The 19,679-nt window shown below is 46.4% G+C and overlaps 1 protein-coding gene across 2 annotated transcripts in view; it reads right to left on the bottom strand.

Annotated features, from left to right (window-relative positions):
• Nucleotides 1-19,679, bottom strand: part of ndst2a (N-deacetylase/N-sulfotransferase (heparan glucosaminyl) 2a) — a 64,556-nt gene that overhangs the window by 1,688 nt on the left and 43,189 nt on the right. Inside the window, exons 9-15 of one of the 2 annotated variants that reach the window (XM_026191234.1) lie at nucleotides 19,000-19,096; nucleotides 18,805-18,928; nucleotides 12,828-13,002; nucleotides 1,535-1,705; nucleotides 1,316-1,425; nucleotides 1,080-1,182; nucleotides 1-352 (exon numbers count right to left, since the gene is read on the bottom strand). The exon at nucleotides 1-352 is cut by the window's left edge and continues 1,688 nt beyond it. In XM_026191234.1, the coding sequence (XP_026047019.1) occupies nucleotides 227-352; nucleotides 1,080-1,182; nucleotides 1,316-1,425; nucleotides 1,535-1,705; nucleotides 12,828-13,002; nucleotides 18,805-18,928; nucleotides 19,000-19,096 (906 nt within the window). In that variant the 3' untranslated portion in view covers nucleotides 1-226. Of the gene's footprint in view, nucleotides 353-1,079; nucleotides 1,183-1,315; nucleotides 1,426-1,534; nucleotides 1,733-12,827; nucleotides 13,003-18,804; nucleotides 18,929-18,999; nucleotides 19,097-19,679 lie in introns of those variants that run through there. The other variant, XM_026191235.1, reaches the window with a different exon arrangement.

The following is a 19,679-nucleotide window of genomic DNA, read 5'->3' as shown; positions in this document are numbered from 1 at the left end:
GGAGGCGGTCTGCTGGAATCGTCTCAAGCAGTGACCAAAACATTAAGATCAGATTGTACGGTCTTTTTTCACGGAGCACAGGCACTCTTAACATCTGCTCAAGCATTGTAACTTTGATAGTGTGTGTTGCTGCCGATTCCAGATCAGGTAGTCCAGTCTCGTCCGGAGCCAAATGTTGACTCGACCACAGACTCTAGTCCAAGCTTTTCTGCAGTGTGTCTGAGCCTCAGCTCCAGCTGGTGCTCTGGAGTTCTTGGCGGAGCCAGGATGGCAACGGCTGACCCAACCGGCTCAACAAACGCAGGAGATCCATGTTGTGCTCATGGTAATACTCTGCTAGAAAGGCACGCGACTGCAAGAAAATGCACACAGGCACGCACGCACGCACGCACACACACACACACACACACACACACACACACAGGGGTGAGATTCACAGCAAGTTTTCTCAAGTGTTGTTGTTGCAAGCATGAAACAGACATGGTGGACTGGCGTGCCAATATTACACACTTTGTTGTGATGTCAGGTTGGTGTTCAACAATAGAGGAACTTCTTTTTAATTCATTTCTGTGGCTGTGTCATTTCCTAAAGTAGTGTTTATGTTACTCTAAAAGGAGTGTGTAGATTTCATGTATGTCGATACCTATTTACACTCTGTTGTGCTGGAGACCTGAAATAGGTTTATTGACAGGTTTGAAGTTGTTCACACAGATAGCAGACTACTGATGTCAGTGGAGAATTGTCAGACTGCTTTCAGCTGTGACTCAAATAACCAATCGCTATAACCAAAACATGCTGAAGAGCATCTCTGAACACATGAGAGAAAAGACCGTAACAGGTGCCGTCACAGACACATGGGTTTGTAAGCAACAAGAAAAAAGCAAGATTGGAGGCTAATGGTTTTGCTCAGTTCGGTTTTTGCTCTTCCAAAGGTCAGCTTTTAACGGATTGCTTTTGCTACTTACACAGCTTAAAGCCTAAAATTTAAAAAGAGGTTATGGTACGCAAGATTCATCCCCCCCAAAGAGCTTGTGCTCATCAGAAAACGAGTAGGTGAAGCAATCACAGCGCACGCGTACCTCAGAACTCAACTCCGGGTACTTCCTGCCTTTACTCTTTCCCAGACATTTGGCTCGACCGCCCTCCACTCGCTGACACCAGAAACCTTTGCTGTCATCATACCTGCAAAGACAACGCATGTTTTTTGACGCCACAGCAAACACACCCCACATAGGCTATACATTTTTACATGCTTCTGTGTAAGGCAAGTCAGAAAAGAAAGTGACTTTTATACATGTGTAGGAGTGTTACGAACATTAAAGCCTGGGTGTAGTTGAAGATGGGGGTGACACCAAGGAATCTCTGTATTCCCTCCATCACCAGTACTGGGTTGGACCGCAGCAGCGCCCCATCAACAATGTGTAGCTAATTATAGAGAAAGAGTGTCAGCAACGCCTGAGAGAACTACAACCATCTTCCAATGTATTCGCAGCAGCCACTGAATGCGCATGTTAGCAGCTGCAGTGTGTGTTACCTGGCTGGCTTGGTAATGTTGCAGCCAGCGGTCCAGGTGGATAGCATATGCCCCAGGATTAAGGCAGTGTCTCTGAAGGGCCAGCAGATCCCTGGGGGCTGAGGCGCCCGCTGTAACTACTTCATGGAAAGTGTGGTTAAGGGCTACAGGGTCCTGATGAGCCCTCTGGTGCTGTAGTTAACGAAACACACACAAACACTAAAGAGGGTTTGAAATGCTATAAAAACGCCTTTGCAGCCTGTGGGGATAAACAAAAAGTATTTTACCAGCATAATATAATCTGCAGTATGAGCATTGCTTTAACAATATAACAGATAGCTTTAAGATGGCCTTAAGATGTTTATGATGATGTTAACTTTGTATTTCAGGGGCAGTTATAATTATTTTATACATATTGCATATCTGTGCTTATTTGAGTTGATGTTCAGGTTCTTTAAAGGTCGTAAGCTTCACTGACGTGACTGTTCAGGTGATACATGCTGAGGGAAAACTAGAACATAGAAGGAATTGCAATACATGCTTACAAAACACTTATATCAGTTTATTTTATTATCTTTTATATGTTCATATTCTTGTATTAAGGTTTTAGTAGAGGTTCTTGGTTAAAACATTTATTTAGTAGAAGACATACACATAGTCTTAGTGAGCTTCTGGTCTGGTAAAAGGTCAGAAGTGCAACAGGTGAATTGAGAAAGAGCATTTGAGGACGAGACACAGACAGTAGGTGAAGAGGTGACACAAAGAGCATGTGAGGTCAACACACACACACACACACACACTTTAAATTAGATTTATTTAGAGGAAGAGGTTAGATATGTTTGGCTGTAACTGCAAAATTGTCTTGGTAAAAGAGGAACCGTTTCTTGGTGTCTCGGCAAGAAAGAGGAACAAGACAAGAACTGAAAGGTAGACAGGAAGGGCTAGCCATGAAAATAGAAGATGATTTTCTAGGTAAAAAGTCATGATGATGTTGATCTGATCTATGTATAAAATGTATCTGTGACGCATGAAGGGGCGTCAGTAAATAAACCCTGATGTTATAAAATAATTGTTTGTGCTTTAGTAAGTTGAAGATCAATTGCTGTGTTCAGTGATCTTCCCACATGTGAATTAAAATCTTCGTTTGACTTCACCCGGCCGGACCAGTGTGGTTATTTTTCGATCACCTCTTGTACCCTTTCTCAATTCTTGAATCTTAACATCTGGGGGCTTCGTCCGGTGGTTGAGTAAGGGAAAAAAGTGGAGGTGTGAGCGGTGGTCCGAGGTGGTCAGACGGGCAGACATGAAGTCCAGTGGCCGAAGTGAGTGGGCATAAGCCGGCTTATCCAAAAGGTAAGGCACTACCTGTTGAATTATTTCCAAAGTGTGCCAAATTGGACATGATAAAATTTAAGTCTACTCACTGAAATTACTGGTGGATGTCTGTTTTGATTTTGATGAAAATTTCATGAGTTGAAACAGTTAGAGTTCTGCTAAGAAGAAATGAAAGCAGTAAAGTCTGCTAAAGCAGTTTGAGTCTGCCAGGAAAAAGTTTAAATATTGGGTTGAAGTCCCAAAGAAATTGAGTTAGAGTCTCAAGTAGTTTGGTAGGGAATTGGTTATTGTGTTGGTTAGAGTCCAAATTTGGTCATAAGAGTGGACCTGAGCGGTCATTTTGTGAGTTGGAGTCTCGATTTGACCACTAGGTTGCACCTACTTCAGTTATACACTTGTTTCGGGTGTTGATTGTTGTTTCAAAATATTATAAATTATTCTAGAACGGCAGTTCGAGTCTGCTAGGAAGCGCAGAGCCCGGAGGTTACGCTCCCTCCTTGTCGTGGACGCGCGACATTGACCTCTCGGCGAAGAGGGTTAGTTCAGTGTGGTTTAGCTGTGGGGTACAGGGCATCCCGGAATTAAGCTAGGAGTTAGAGTCTCCTTACCGTTTGCAACGGTATCTGCGCTTTTTTGGCCAGCAGAAGTGGTCTTCGGGCGTGTAACTTTAACTTAACACTTTGGGGTAAGCCTTGGCTGTGAAATGCCAAAAATAGAGCTTGAGGCAAAGTTTGGGTTGGTTGACGCTTTTAAATTGAGTTAGGGATTTTAGAAATGAGGCCAGAAACAGTTAAAGTCTTGATACTGGTTAATTGATCGCAAAAAACGGTTATGTTAAATTTGTCGAAATTCGATAGGTGTTAAAAGGTTTAAAATCTGTGCAGTTGTAAATATAAGACGTCTCTGTATTAAAAAAGATCTCTGTGGGTCGAGTCAGCAATGCACTGACTGCCTGCTGCTATTCTTAGATGAAGAGTGTGTGTGCATGCAAATGAGGCAGCTGATGCAGAGCGCATGAGAGGACTATGCTTTCGGTTTTGTGTGTCATTCAGCTCTATAACTATTGTTTGCAAATGTGGATAAATGTCTGCAATTAAAATGCTGGCTTAGTAAATAACAACATTGTAAATATATGAATGGTGACAGCGTTTCAAAATAGAATATAAGAATTGTTTGTGTTTAAAACCAACGTTTAGGTAAAGAAGATTTAAGGTGGATTTGAAGGCATAAACAAAAAATAAAAGGGTTACAGTCTGCAAGGGTTGTTAATTCATGAGCTGACTGGATGCAGAGTAAGTGGAGTGGTCATCCTGAGAGGATTGAATGATGCTCTAACTCTGTGGTCAAGTCAGACATAGGCTTTAAGCAACCATGAGCCACTAATAAGCGTGACAAATTAATGAGTATGTGTAAATTGAACTTGTTAAATAGTTTTGATAGGAGTAACTCAATGAGCACGCAATAAAGTGGACTTTTTAGGGGCAGTTTATCACTGACACCATAAAAAGCAACTTAATTAGTAGTTCAATAACAAATTGTAAAGATAACCTTTGTTATTTGAAGAGAGAGAGAAAATTCAGGTTACATATAGTGAATAAATAAGGAAATGTTAATCTCTGCGTCATTCCACACTGAAATTTCAATTGTAGGGGATCATTTGGAGGTGATTTCTTGGTTTTAGACTTATTAGTACGGGACAAGTTGAGGGACCCTTGAGGGTGTGTTGCTGTAAAGTATATAAGGGACGCGCAGCGCCGTTAATGGGTTTAAAATAAATGAAAAAACACTAATCCGAGGAACTATTGGAGAGGTAAGTATACGGAGGTGAGCGCGTTGCGCATAAGGGTTGCTGGTGTCATATATTAACACTTTGAGGGCGAATAATTTTGATTGAGTGTCAACGCTTGAGAACGCGAGGACAGCGTCTAAAGTGCTGGGTTAAACTTTGTGTATCACCGAGCAGGGGAAGAGGAGCCAGTGGTTGCGAGAACAGCGAGACGAAGACTGAAACCGAAAGTTAAGCGTGTCTGGGTGACCTAGACCAAGAAGGTGGAGTCGACCAACGCCATTGGAAGAGGTAAGTCTGTGTTTCAGAGAATGGCTGACAGCTCGGGTGCGACACCTAGTGGGAAAAGGGGATGCAAACCTCTGAAGGATCAGCTTGAACAGCTTAAGAAAGCTATTCGTTTGGCTTCACCTGGAGCATTAAAAGCAGCAGAGAAAGAGTGCCAAGCGATGGAGGTTGAGGTAAGCAAACTTATTACATCTCAACAGAAAGGGCTGGGTGATAAAATAGCTCTGAGCCTGGTGTTAAAAACTGAGGGAGAGAGATGTGAACAGAAATTGAAACAATTTGAAGAGGAGTCCAAGGGACATTCAGTGAACAGGAAAGCCAGAGGAGAAATTAAGGACCTAAAAGAAACTCATGCCAGGTGCTGTAAGTGGCTGCTCCTGTGGAGGGCAGCCTCTTCCTGGATGACTGAGGAGGAGGATGACACAGGAAAATCAGGAGACATGGTGAGTATAATGGAGTCTTTGAAACATCTGAAGGAGGAAAATAAAAAGCTAGAGGACCAAGTGAAGGACTTGACTCCGAAGGTAGAAGAGGCTAACAGGTATTACACACCGAAATTATATCCTTGGGCTGATTTGGCACGTTGTGCACCACCACCACCATATGTCATGCCTGTAATGACCCTTGGAGGGGGACAAGTTCGTGGTCCTGATGGACAGACTGGAGTTGTCCTTGGCGGAATAGCAGATGTTGAATATACTACTACTCCCCTGAATATCCCCGAAGAAGGGATAAGGGCAGTGGAATGTCAGTCCCAAGATATGGGAGGGAGAATGATAGCCTCAGCTGCAGATGAAGGCTCGACCTCGCCTCCCAGTTCGGTGGATAGTGGAAACATCATACGGGCCGAAGTGTCTACAGTGGAACAGCCAAAGCAGGACGGGGAGGCCAAAAGGACCCCTAGAATGAAGGACAAAATACCACAAGGAGTGATAACCAAGGGAGAACATTGGGAAGGAGAAGTGTATGGACAAATGCATGAGCCCCCACGTGCGTTAATAGAGGCATTAACAGCATTGGAGGTTATAAAGCAGAGAGTAATGCAGGGAGGGCCAGAAGAGGAGAATGAAGACCGTGCGACGTCATCAGAAGAAGAGGACGATAAGGAGGACGAAGATGGAGGACCTGAGCCCCAACCAAGTACAAGCCTAATTTTGAGGAAAAGAAGTGTGAAGAGAGACCAAGCACAGAGACAGCCCATATTTAGGAGCTCAAAGGGAAAAGGAAAGTCGAGGAAGAGTAGAAAAGTGAGTTTTGAACAAGGAGCTCCTGACCCTGGTTTAAATCTGCCTCTAATAGCAGGTCCAAAGAACGAACCAGTTTATCGCGCCTATAAGGTGAGAGATTTGGAAGCATTGGTTAAACAACTTCCACCAATAACTGAGGGAGGAGCTAGCTGGTTGAGAAGGCTGGGCGCGCTGACCGAAGGAGAAGAATTAGCGCTGGGCGATTTTCGCGCTTTGGCCGGACGTTGTATGCTGGGTGGTGGGTTAGCAGATGTAGAGCAGATAGCTCAAACAACCAGATATGCAAATGACCTACAATACCATGAGGTGCAGAATGACTTAGCAGATGCAGTCCGGGAGAAGTACCCAACTCCTAACTCTGGAGCCATTCCAAAAATTATTTGGGATCCCAAAAACACACCCAGAGAGTTTTTAGCTAAAGCAAAGGAACAATGGTTGTTAGAAACAGGAATACATCCGGGGAAGGAGGGTGAAAGTAGAGCGTGGTTTCGTTCGGCGGTGCTGGCAGGGCTGCCCAATCAGGTTGCAGTTGATTTGGAAAAGAACCCAGATTTTGCCGTTGCAGACTCGGTGCAGTGGGAGAGACATGTGACCCACAGACTTCAGCAGGAACAGGATTTGGCAAACAAACAAAAGAAAGAGTTGGAGGAGGCACAGGCGCAGCTGGTAAAGATACAGCTGACAGAGGCGAGAAACAAGGCAGGTGACAGAAAGAAAGAGGATAAAGAGAGCGCAAGGAAAATAATGGTGGCAAGGTCTCAGCCCGATCCTGTGCCTGACTGGCCAGATCAGGATCCGGGTCTCTACCCTGATGACCGTTGGCCCGCCAATGCACCAAGGCAGCGTCAACCCGTAGGGAATTGGGGGACCGGTGGACCGCAGAGAGGGCGTGGTGGATCCGTGGGGGGAGGACAAAGGGCTCGGAATCCAGGGAATCCTAACAATGTGTCTTGGACTGCCTGTTACAGCTGTGGAGCAGAAGGACACTGGTCCCGAGAATGCCCTGAATCGCAGCGAAATTATCAGAGGCGAGGCTATCAATCCCAGGCACGAGGAGGCCCAAGACAAAGAGCTGCTTACAGGGGAGCATATCAAGCTCCAAACCCGAATGCAGCACCAGCCGCCCAGTACCCAGTAGCTGACTGGGGCTGGGAGAGGGAGCAATACTGACGGAGCCCGGAGAAACTGAACAGCGTGGGGGCGGCAGAACCCATGCTGTCGATGACCGTGGAAGGCACTGAATTGCCCTTCCTGGTGGATACTGGAGCAACATACTCAACATTGAAAGACACACCAGACAGTGCAACACTCTCCTGTCACACAGTTAATGTGGTAGGCTTTTCCGGGATTCCGATGACACTGCCATTGACAGATCCAGCATTGACACAGCTGGGAAAACAGACTTTGAAACACCAATATGTGGTGTCCTCACAGGTGCCTGCAAATCTCATGGGCAGGGACCTGCTTGTGAAACTGGGAGCCACAATCATGTGCTCACCAGATGGACTGATTGTTACTCTGCCTGGAGGAAAAGAATTCCCGTGCCTGGGATCACCTTCAAAGACTCAATATTTAGTCCAGAACTCTGAACAACCCACTGCCGAAATCTACTGGGGGAGGCTAGTGGAAGAAGGCATTCTGAGACATTATCAGCTGTGGAAACCCTGGATAATGAGCCTGGCCGTCTATTCCCCACCGCGAGATCCTTTCCACGTTACACTCTTTTATGATAGGGAAGATAACGATATCTATCGGGAACAGTTCCAGTCTGATCTTGAGGGACAGACGTGGAATGTGCAAACACATAACATTTATGTTGGACCAGAAGGTGTGGCCGCGGCTGTGAAATTTACTGATGAACAACTGCCTTGGTACAATGTGGGAGAGGATTCAGCCCCTCACATTACATTGGCGGTCCACGAGGGTCATGGGCCAAGAGATCTGGGACCAATGGTCAAGCGGGCGCTGGACAACGCATGCTGGCAAAGCACCCAAATTCCAAATGTCTGGTATGCACCAAAATGTAAAATATATCGCATAACTTGTTTGTCCAACGATGCAGTGATCTTAGAACATAAAGAAATCTCCAGAATACATGGCAGGGAAAGAATGGATCATCCTGATGCAGTAGCTGAGCTCTCAAAATTGCCTGGTACTTTGTGGTCCGCAGGGCCCACAGATGTAGGTCTAGCTAACTGTTCGCCTGTCCTGTTCCAGCTGAAGTCTGACATACCAATTAACAGACCACAATATAAGCACAAAACTGAAGCAGAAGAAGGTATAGCTGAAACCATTGAAGGACTGTGGAAGGCAGGAGTGCTTGAGCCCTCATGGTCATTTTGGAACACACCTATTTTGCCAGTGGAAAAACATGGGACAGGGAAGTACCGTATGGCACATGATTTGAGAGCAATAAATGCCATGCTGAGGACTGACACTGTGCCTGTACCAAATCCCTACACGGCTCTGACCGAAATTACTGGGGACCAAAAGTGGTTCACATGTATTGACCTAGCGAATGCATTCTTTTGTCTCCCACTGCACGAGTCACTCAGAGACATTTTCTCATTCACATACAGAGGCCGCAAATTTAGGTACACACGCCTACCACAAGGCTTTGCACTCTCACCAGGAATTTTTAATCAGGTGTTGAAAGAGGCATTGTCCCCATGTCAACTGCCAGGGGGCTGTACATTAATACAGTATGTTGATGATCTTCTTATTGCAGCCCCGTCAGCAGCGGCCTGTACGGCAGCATCGCTCGTGGTGTTGAACAGATTGGCGGAGTGTGGCTTCAAAGTGAGCAAAGAAAAACTGCAGTTGGTCCGGCCAGAGGTAACATTCCTGGGCCGGGTGATCGCACACAGATCAGTGGGGCTAATGAACACACACAGAGACCAAATTCTGACACATCCAAAACCAAGAACTGTGAAGGAGTTGCTTTCCTTTCTTGGCTTGACAGGTTACAGCAGGCAGTTCATTCCGAACTATGCGGGTAAAACGGCCCCTTTAAGGGACATGATCAAGAAAGTTGGTGTTCGAAATCTGAAGGCTGAATTGCCTTGGACGCCGGACACAGAGACAGCGTTCATTTCACTAAAACAGGATTTGTCAAGAGCCACAGATCTGGCCACACCTAACTATGATGAGGCATTTTACCTTGATGTTTCAGAAACAAAGGGAGTTGTGAATGGTGTGTTGTTTCAGAAAAAAGGGGGAGGTAGGGATGTACTTATGTATGTCAGCATAAGATTAAATTCAACAGAAGCAAGGCATCCCACATGCACACAACACGCAGCAGGAGTAGCAAAGATAATTCAGAAAACAGCACATATAGTGAGGGAACACCCACTGAAAGTGCTTACTACACACAGTGTAGTGGCCTATGTGAACTCACAGGCATTCACAATGACTCCACTGACGCAACAAAGGTTGAGCAAAATTTTAGAGGCGCCAAATTTGATATTCACACATGAAGGAATAAATATGGCAGACCTAATGGGGTCAGGAGAACCACATGACTGTATTAAGAAAGCCCAGGTTGAAGGAAAAATCAGGGAAGACCTGAAGGCAGAGCCCATATACGGAGCTGAGGATTGGTTCACAGATGGATGCTGCCACAGAGATGAAGAAGGATTGAAAGCGGGCTATGCAGTAGTCTGTAGAGTAGGAACTGAGTTTCAGGTGAAAGAAGCAGGAAAAATTGAGGGACAACAGTCGGCCCAGAGAGCTGAAGTGATAGCCCTAATTCGAGCCCTGAGGTTGGCTAAAAACATGAGAGTGAACATCTACACTGACTCAGCATATGCGTTTGGAGCAGCTCATGTGGAACTGGCTCAGTGGAAGAGAGCCGGGTTCAGGACGGCCACTAATGCACCCATCTGTCACAAAAAGGAAATGGAGGAACTGGAAAAGGCCCTGGAGGACCCAGACGAGGTAAGTATTATAAAATGCAAAGGCCACTCACAAGCAGACAGTATGGTGGCAAGAGGAAATCAGAAAGCTGACGAAGCCGCAAAGGAAGCAGCGGGCTACAAAGGACAGAGACAACTGGTGCAGGTAACCCCAGAAGAGGAGGTTAGCACTAACAGCATGGAAGAAGTTAGAAAGGCTCAGGAGGAGACATCCCCAGAGGAAAAGGGGGTGTGGGAAAACAAAGGAGCCTGGCAAGATGGCGGTTTGTGGAGGGGGCCAGATGGGCGTCCCGCTTTAACGGCCAAAATGGCGGAACAAAAGGTGAATGAGGCTCACGGGCTTGGTCACGTGGGAGTGAAACAGATGGAGAGAAATTTGTGCCGATGGTGGCATCCTGATTTGAGAAGGATGATACTGGAAAAGGCCAGAACGTGCCTAATTTGTGGGGCACACAACCCAAAGCCAGCAGTAAAACCTGAAGCTGGTAAGTTTCTCATGCCAGAAAGGCCAGGAGAAGAGGTCGTGATTGATTATACCGACATGATTGATACAGGCCCAGGTGGGGTGAGGTATTTGTTGGTGTGTGTGGATGTTCTGACTGGATGGCCCGAAGCATGGGCGACCAAATGTGAAGATGCGAAAAGTGTGATTAAGTGCTTAATCAATCATTACATTCCAAGGCATGGGTTTCTCAAGAGAATTAGATCAGACAATGGTACTCACTTCAAGAATAAAGATTTGCAAGAGGTAGAGAGGATGTTGGGAGTGCAACATAAGTTCGGGACGGTCTATCATCCTCAATCTCAAGGAAAGGTAGAGAGGATGAACCTAAATTTGAAAAACAAGTTGGCTAAAATTTGTGCGCAGACAGGGCTAAATTGGGTCGCAGCCCTGCCCATTGCTTTGATGACCATAAGATGTTCTGTTAACCAATCCACAGGTTTCACCCCTTATGAGCTGCTGACTGGGAGACAGTTTCCAGCACCCTGGACAGTGGTCCCGGTGGAGCAGCCCAGGACAAGCAACAGGTCGCATGCAGAATATTTTAATGAGTTGAAAGCTCTTGTGTCCAGCTTTACAAAACAGGTCACTTGTGAGAGACCCACGGGGAACGGAGAGGTCCCGGACGCAAAGGCAGTGTGGCTGAAGGTCATTAAGCGAAAGTGGAAGGAGCCCCGCTGGACTGGTCCGTATGAGGTGACCGCCCGGACGGCTACAGCAGTCCAGCTGAAAGGGAAAGGCGACACCTGGTACCATTGGTCGCAGTGTGCACCCGCACACGAGAGCTTGGTGGAGGAAAATTCGTCTTCAAAGAACGCAGGTGTCAAGAAACAGAGGCAGAATAAACCTCTTCACCTGTGCAACGGGCCGACCAGTAGTCTACCTGGAAGGCCGAAGAAAGAAGAGCAGCCTAGGAGGAGATCGCCGCGCCTACAAAAAGGAGTGGTAACAAATTGAGAGTTTGAAAAGGGGTGGTTTAAATAAAAAAAAAAAAAAAAGGGGAAAGTGGAAGGGGCTTGCTCTGTCAGTTATGTCGTCTCTATCTGTATTGGTGGGTATTTTGGTGACCTGTGGTTGTTGTCTCATTCCTTGTGCACGAAGGTTGGTAGAGAAAGTGATTGTAAAGGCAGTGGACCCTGGGGCGGTGGCCCCTATGTCCATGATGCCGATGATGGATCTGGAGGTAGCCGAGTGGACTGAGGAGTGAACAACAACCTATGTATCGACCTCTGGGGTGTCAGAGGTCGAAAGGGGGATTGTGGGGATAAACAAAAAGTATTTTACCAGCATAATATAATCTGCAGTATGAGCATTGCTTTAACAATATAACAGATAGCTTTAAGATGGCCTTAAGATGTTTATGATGATGTTAACTTTGTATTTCAGGGGCAGTTATAATTATTTTATACATATTGCATATCTGTGCTTATTTGAGTTGATGTTCAGGTTCTTTAAAGGTCGTAAGCTTCACTGACGTGACTGTTCAGGTGATACATGCTGAGGGAAAACTAGAACATAGAAGGAATTGCAATACATGCTTACAAAACACTTATATCAGTTTATTTTATTATCTTTTATATGTTCATATTCTTGTATTAAGGTTTTAGTAGAGGTTCTTGGTTAAAACATTTATTTAGTAGAAGACATACACATAGTCTTAGTGAGCTTCTGGTCTGGTAAAAGGTCAGAAGTGCAACAGGTGAATTGAGAAAGAGCATTTGAGGACGAGACACAGACAGTAGGTGAAGAGGTGACACAAAGAGCATGTGAGGTCAACACACACACACACACACACACTTTAAATTAGATTTATTTAGAGGAAGAGGTTAGATATGTTTGGCTGTAACTGCAAAATTGTCTTGGTAAAAGAGGAACCGTTTCTTGGTGTCTCGGCAAGAAAGAGGAACAAGACAAGAACTGAAAGGTAGACAGGAAGGGCTAGCCATGAAAATAGAAGATGATTTTCTAGGTAAAAAGTCATGATGATGTTGATCTGATCTATGTATAAAATGTATCTGTGACGCATGAAGGGGCGTCAGTAAATAAACCCTGATGTTATAAAATAATTGTTTGTGCTTTAGTAAGTTGAAGATCAATTGCTGTGTTCAGTGATCTTCCCACATGTGAATTAAAATCTTCGTTTGACTTCACCCGGCCGGACCAGTGTGGTTATTTTTCGATCACCTCTTGTACCCTTTCTCAATTCTTGAATCTTAACAAGCCTCACTGTGAGCATTCTCACCTGGTACCAGGAGTAGGCTCTGTCAGCCGGGTTAATGAGCACTGCCAGGATCTTGGCCCTGGGGAGCAGGGCCGCAGCTCTTTTAGGGGCTACTTCTGTGTCAAAGTAGTTGGCACTCTTTTCAAACATGAAGTCTGTGCTGACATTGGAAGGGAATGGGAAGAAGTCCATGTACCTGAGGAGGACACACACGCACACCATTACACAACTGTACTGAGGTGAAATGTGTTTTTTTTTTAAAGAAATATTTTTAAACTGAGCAGCTTTTACAGTTGTGTGTTGCTTCTTAATATAAAAGTGTCCAATTTATAAGACAACACAACGTCTGTGTGGAATCGGTTTTCCTGCTCTCGTTTGCCGTTTTAGCTGTTTGGTGGTTGTTGAAATAGTTTTGTCTTTAACCCGAGATTCTGGCGTTTCTGGCTAAATACATTTATATTTAAAAATCGATTTGAATCGGTAAACCGATTATTGAAACCAACTCCTAGTGTGTGGGGCTGTACCCTGTAGGTTTATATTGTTAGACAGTAACATTACTTATTAAGAAAAGTGTTCTGTGTAATGTGTGTAGTAATTACTTTGAGTAACGACGCAACAATGATCGCAACAAAGAGTGGAAATAGCTCCAACATGAGCAAACATTTGACCACTCAGCATGTAATTAATTTGCATGAATGCAATGTCTTGGACATGCTGCTTAGAGACGGTGCTGACTCAAAGCAATTCCCATCACTAGTGTCATTCTGAATTTGATGGCAACAACGTGTCTTCAGCAGCTGGACAGTGTATCAATGCCTCTTCTTTTAACTTCTGTGACTGAAGGAGAGCAGTTACTGGGCTTTAGAGAGAGGAATGTTGTTGTGTTCTTTTGGTTTAATCTGGCTCCAAATGTTTTTCTTAAATGTAAGCAGCTGTCTCAGTCATCCTCTTCCTCCAGCTCTGAACTAAGCTGGGTTGCTCTCGCCCAGTGTTCTGTACTGTGATTTATTAACCATCTAAATACACAAAGGACTTTGCAAATGACTCTTCTGAGTTATTGGCTGAAATCATGCCTAAATATAATAAAGCTCTAATGATTAGAGATTTTAATGTACATGTGCGCTGGCTTGACAGCATTAACTGACTCGCTAACTTCACGCAGTGGTTGTCCGGACCCACAGAAGAACATGAACACAGACATCTCACGATGTGTCTGTTTCAAACAGTGTTTTCAGATCACACGCCTGTTTTTTGCATTCACTGCTGCGCTTTTCTCTGCTTACTTTGATCAGAACTTTGGGGCTCAGCTTCTAGTTTTATTCCACCTGCCAAACGATATCAGAGTCAGTGTCTCCATTCAAAACCAGACAGTCTAAAACGAATCCCACCTGGATTCTTTAATTCTTTCTGTTTTAGGCATATTTGTTCTTGTTGTTTTTAACACTAGCCTTTTCCTCAAGGGTGGTTCCTAAAAGCTTTAAAACAACCACAGATGGAAAAAACCTGGCCTGGATCCCAGTGTGTTACCCAACTTCGGGTCCATTTCCAATCTTTCTTTTCTTTTAAAAATTCTCTAGATAAATGTTTATAGCAAATTGAAGGCCCTTTAAATAAAAAATAAAATAAAATAAATTTAATTAAATAAAAAAAAAACCAAACATCCTTGGGTTGTTTTAGTCTGGTTTGAAGTCTCTTCATGGAGCAGAATCAGTACTGCTGACGGGCCACTGCTCACTGTTGGTCCACAACAGTGATGGCTAAGACGGGTCTCTTACCGGGACCATGTCACCTATGAAGAAGACCACTGCCAGACCGCCACATGTCCCCTCCATGACATTCTACCCCAACTCCCGTGCCGACTGCACAAGATCACCACCACATGGAACCCACCCCACAGAAGACGCAAACCAGGCTGCCCCCGTACAACATGGCGGAGGACTTTCATTGATGATTTACGCGCCTGGGATGAGGCCGAAGCAACCGCAGCTGATCGATTACGCTGGCAGAGATCTGCCACCCAATGCGCTGAACGGTGCAGGAGGACCGAACTCTAAGTATTGTGTTTGGTCCTGGTGGGCACAGTATCTAAGGCCTCCAGTCACAAACCTGGGTTTTATGATGGACAGTTAGATTGGACAGTCAAATAACTGCAGTGGTGAAATCCAGCTTCTTTCAGCTGAAACAAGTGGCAAAAATAGAAAAACTGTTGAAAGATCACTTTGAAACAGTAATCCATGCCTTTATCACAACTCTGGATTGGATTACTGCAACTTATGTAGGTGTTAGCCAGTCCTTCCTGCCTCGTCTTCAGCTGGTGCAAAAGTATGACTTAACTGGAAAACAGCAAATTACTTCTATTTTATACTCACTCCACTGGCTGCCCGCCCATTTTAGGGTTCATTTTTAAATTCTTTTATTTCTTTCCTCTGAGATGTGCCTTGCCCATCTCAGAACTGTTGCACTTGCACTGTCCTTCCCGATTGCTCTTGGATGTGCCGAGGGCACAAGGCTTTTGCCGTAGCAGCTCCCAAATTGGCATTAGACAGGCCTCTGCACTGTCCAATTTTAAGATCCACCGCTTCTGTTTGTTGTTCGATCTAGTTTGCACATCATCAGGATGGGAGCGAATGTTCCCCCAATAATAAACCAAAGGGTCCCTCTCCTCATAAGTCTGGGGAATATATCCAGGTTTTCCAAAAAGACTTTCAATTTTGGATTGATCTGACTTCAGAACGGTTTTCCATTTTGCTTCAGTCCATTTCCCCATCCATCCATCTTCTGCTTATGTGGGGCAACAAACTAACAAAGCTGCTGTCTGTTAAAGACCAAACAGGGAATGTCATACTAAAATGAAAATGGACAGCAGATTATTTCAAAAAAAGTAATGTGTGCCGGGTGGCGGCCAGGAGCGGAGGCCCTGGCGGACTGACCCCCGGCTGCCAAGACTGGCAATAGGGACATGGAATGTCACCTCTCTGGTGGGGAAGGAGCCTGAGTTAGTGCGTGAGGTTGAGAGGTACCGGCTAGATATAGTCGGGCTCACCTCTACACATGGCTTGGGCTCTGGAACCAGTCTCCTGGAGAGGGGCTGGACTCTGTCTCAGTCTGGAGTTGCCCCTGGTGAGAGGCGACGGGCTGGGGTGGGTATCCTAATATCCCCTCGGCTTGCTGCCGGTACGTTGGGGTTTTTCCCGGTGGACGAGAGGGTTTGTTCCCTGCGCCTTAGGGTCGGGGAACGGGTCCTGACTGTCATCTGCGCTTATGCGCCGAGTGGCAGTTCAGAGTACCCAGCCTTCTTAGAGTCCCTGGGGGGGGGGGGTGCTGGAGGGTGCTCCACCTGGAGACTCTGTTGTCCTGCTGGGAGACTTCAATGCTCACGTGGGTAACGACAGCGAGACCTGGAGGGGCGTGATTGGGAGGAACGGCCTCCCTGATCTGAACCAGAGCGGTGCTCTGTTATTGGACTTCTGTGCTAATCACAGTTTGGCCATAACGAACACCCTGTTCGAACATAAGAGTGTCCATAAGTGCACGTGGCACCAGGATGCTCTAGGCCGTAGGTCGATGATCGATTTTGTAATCATATCAGCAGACCTGCGACCGTATGTTCTGGACACTCGGGTAAAGAGAGGGGCTGAGCTGTCAACTGATCACCACCTGGTGGTGAGTTGGATCAGGTGGCGGGGGAAGACGCTGGACAGACCTGGTGCACCTAAACGCGTAGTGAGGGTGTGCTGGGAACGTCTAGCAGAGGCCCCAGTCCGCGAGATCTTCAACACACACCTCCAGCAGAGCTTCAACAGCATTCCGAGGGAGACTGGGGACATTGAGTCCGAATGGACCATGTTCAGCGTCTCCATTGCCGAAGCTGCTGCATTGAGCTGCGGCCGCAAGGTGGTTGGTGCCTGCCGTGGTGGTAATCCCCGAACCAAATGGTGGACACCAGAGGTGAAGGGAGCCACCAGGCTGAAGAAGGAGTCCTATCGGGCTTGGTTAGCCTGTGGGACTCCGGAGGCAGCCGACAGGTATCGACAGGCCAAGCGGAATGCGGCTCGGGCAGTGGCTGAAGCAAAAACTCAGGTGTGGGAGGAGTTCGGAGAGGCCATGGAAAAAAACTTTCGGGCTGCCTCGAAGAGATTCTGGCAAACCGTCAGACGTCTCAGGAGGGGAAAGCGGTGCTCTACCTGCACTGTGTATAGTGCTGGCGGAGCGCTGCTGACGTCGACTGAGAAAATTGTCGGGCGGTGGAAGGAATACTTCGAGGACCTCCTTAATCCCACTGACACGTCTTCCGAGGAGGAAGCAGAGTCTGGGGATGAGGGGAATGACCCGCCAATTTCCGGGGGCGAGGTCACTGAGGCAGTTAAACAACTCCTTGGTGGCAGAGTCCCTGGTGTTGATGAGGTCCGCCCCGAGTTCCTGAAGGCTCTGGACGTTGTAGGGCTGTCCTGGTTGACACGCCTCTGCAATGTTGCGTGGAGATCAGGGGCAGTACCTGTGGACTGGCAGACCGGGGTGGTGGTCCCCATCTTCAAGAAAGGGGACCGGAGGGTGTGTTCCAACTACAGGGGGATCACACTCCTCAGCCTCCCTGGGAAAGTCTATGCCAGGGTGCTGGAAAGGAGAGTTCGTCCGTTAGTCGAACCTCGGATACAGGAGGAACAATGCGGTTTTCGTCCTGGTCGCGGAACACTGGACCAGCTCTTTATCCTCTCCAGGATACTTGAGGGTGCATGGGAGTTTGCCCAACCAGTCTACATGTGTTTTGTGGACTTGGAGAAGGCATTCGACCGTGTCCCTCGGGGTGTCCTGTGGGAGGTGTTGCGGGAATATGGGGTGTCTGGCCCATTGCTACGGGCCATTCGATCCCTATACAACCGTTGCAAGAGCTTGGTTCGCATTGCCGGCAATAAGTCGGACTCGTTCCCGGTGGGTGATGGGCTCCGCCAGGGCTGCCCTTTGTCTCCGGTTCTGTTCATAATTTTTATGGACAGGATTTCTAGGCGCAGCCAAGTGGCGGAGGGCTTTCGCTTTGGTGGCCTCAGAATCTCATCTCTGATTTTTGCAGATGATGTGGTTCTGTTGGCTTCATCGGGTGAGGGCCTCCAGCTCGCACTGGAGCGGTTCGCAGCCGAGTGTGAAGCAGCGGGAATGAGGATCAGCACCTCCAAATCTGAGGCCATGGTTCTCAGCCGGAAAAGGGTGGAGTGCCCACTCCGGGTCGGGGATGAGTTCCTGCCCCAAGTGGAGGAGTTCAAGTATCTCGGGGTCTTGTTCGCGAGTGATGGGAGAAGGGAGCCGGAGATCGACAGACGGATTGGGGCTGCAGCTGCAGTAATGCGGACGCTGCACCGGTCCGTCGTGGTGAAGAGGGAGCTGAGTGTAAAAGCGAAGCTCTCAATTTACCGGTCGATCTACGTCCCTACCCTCACCTATGGCCACGAGCTGTGGGTAGTGACCGAAAGAACGAGATCGCGGATACAAGCGGCAGAAATGAGCTTCCTCCGAAGGGTGGCTGGCCTCTCCCTCAGAGATAGGGTGAGAAGTTCGGCCATCCGGGAGGGGCTCAGAGTAGAGCAGCTGCTGCTCCACATCGAAAGGAGCCAGCTGAGATGGTTCGGGCATCTGACAAGGATGCCCCCTGGGCGCCTCCTGGGTGAGGTGTTCCAGGCATGTCCCACCGGGAGGAGGCCCCGGGGCAGACCCAGGACACGCTGGAGAGATTATATCTCTCGGCTGGCCTGGGAACGCCTTGGTATTCCCCCGGAAAAGCTGGAGGAGGTGGCTGGGGAGAGGGAGGTCTGGGCCTCTTTGCTTAGGCTGCTGCCCCCGCGACCCGGCCCCGGACAAAGCGGATGAAAATGGATGGATGGATGGATGGTAATGTGGGACATTTACGCATTTACATTTATGCACACAAGTCATGGCAGCGCTGCACAGATCCAGGCTTTCCTTTAAGGCTCTGTACACAGTGAACAGGGTGTGTATGTGTTTTTACCAGTCAATCCCATTGTGATAGTTTGCGCCACTGAAGAACTGGATCTCCTCAAAGGTGGTAGGGCTGGGGAAGGAGCTGGTGATTGCTGGGTGGATGCTCAGGAATGAATGAAGTGCTGTAGTACCTTTGAGCAAACAAGACAATTAAAATAATCAAAACAGAGAATTAAATAAGACAGATGAGAGGAATCTATACCTGTTTTTTGTGGTCCAATGATGAGAAACTTTGGCAATCTGTCACAGGTCTTCTCTTTAGACCAGATATCTTTGTGTCTCTTATCATGGCAAGGGTTCTGAAAAAAGAAAAAATCCACACAGTGTGTCATCTTCCATGACGGGTGAAAGTTACATTTACATTTTACATTACAGATATTATACACGTTACATTTTAAAATAAATAAAAGGGACATGAATGGTTTTGTTTATCATTTCGTCACATACTCCCACATCACCCAAATCTTGAAGTAGGCATTTCAATTTCCAAATTGTACAAAAGATGGGGGAAAAGGGTAGGTAAGGTAGATTTTAGATGTAATACTTAAACTTTTAAGATTAGAAATCATGAATGAATTAAAATTTTACATATTACACACCGTAGTCAGGGAAAAAAAATCCACTGATCAGGTTATTAGCAAAGGTGCAATTAATGTGTATTTACAAAAAACCCACAAACCCCTAAACTAGATGCTTTAACGATAATTATACATTCACTGTTTTTCCTTACATCAAACTCCTTGTGCATAGAATTACTGCACTTATCATGAATCTGGCACTTATGCCTTTTTTACCTATTAACTTAAAAGAAAATGCATGAAGACTTTTTCATTTCTAAAATAAAACAATACAATAAAATGTATGTAAAACAATAAAATAATA

The sequence above is a fragment of the Astatotilapia calliptera genome, chromosome 13 (assembly GCF_900246225.1).
Source record: "Astatotilapia calliptera chromosome 13, fAstCal1.2, whole genome shotgun sequence".
Classification (NCBI taxonomy): Eukaryota; Metazoa; Chordata; class Actinopteri; order Cichliformes; family Cichlidae; genus Astatotilapia; species Astatotilapia calliptera.
Note: the sequence above shows the minus strand (reverse complement) of the source record. Positions and strands in the feature narration are given on the sequence as shown.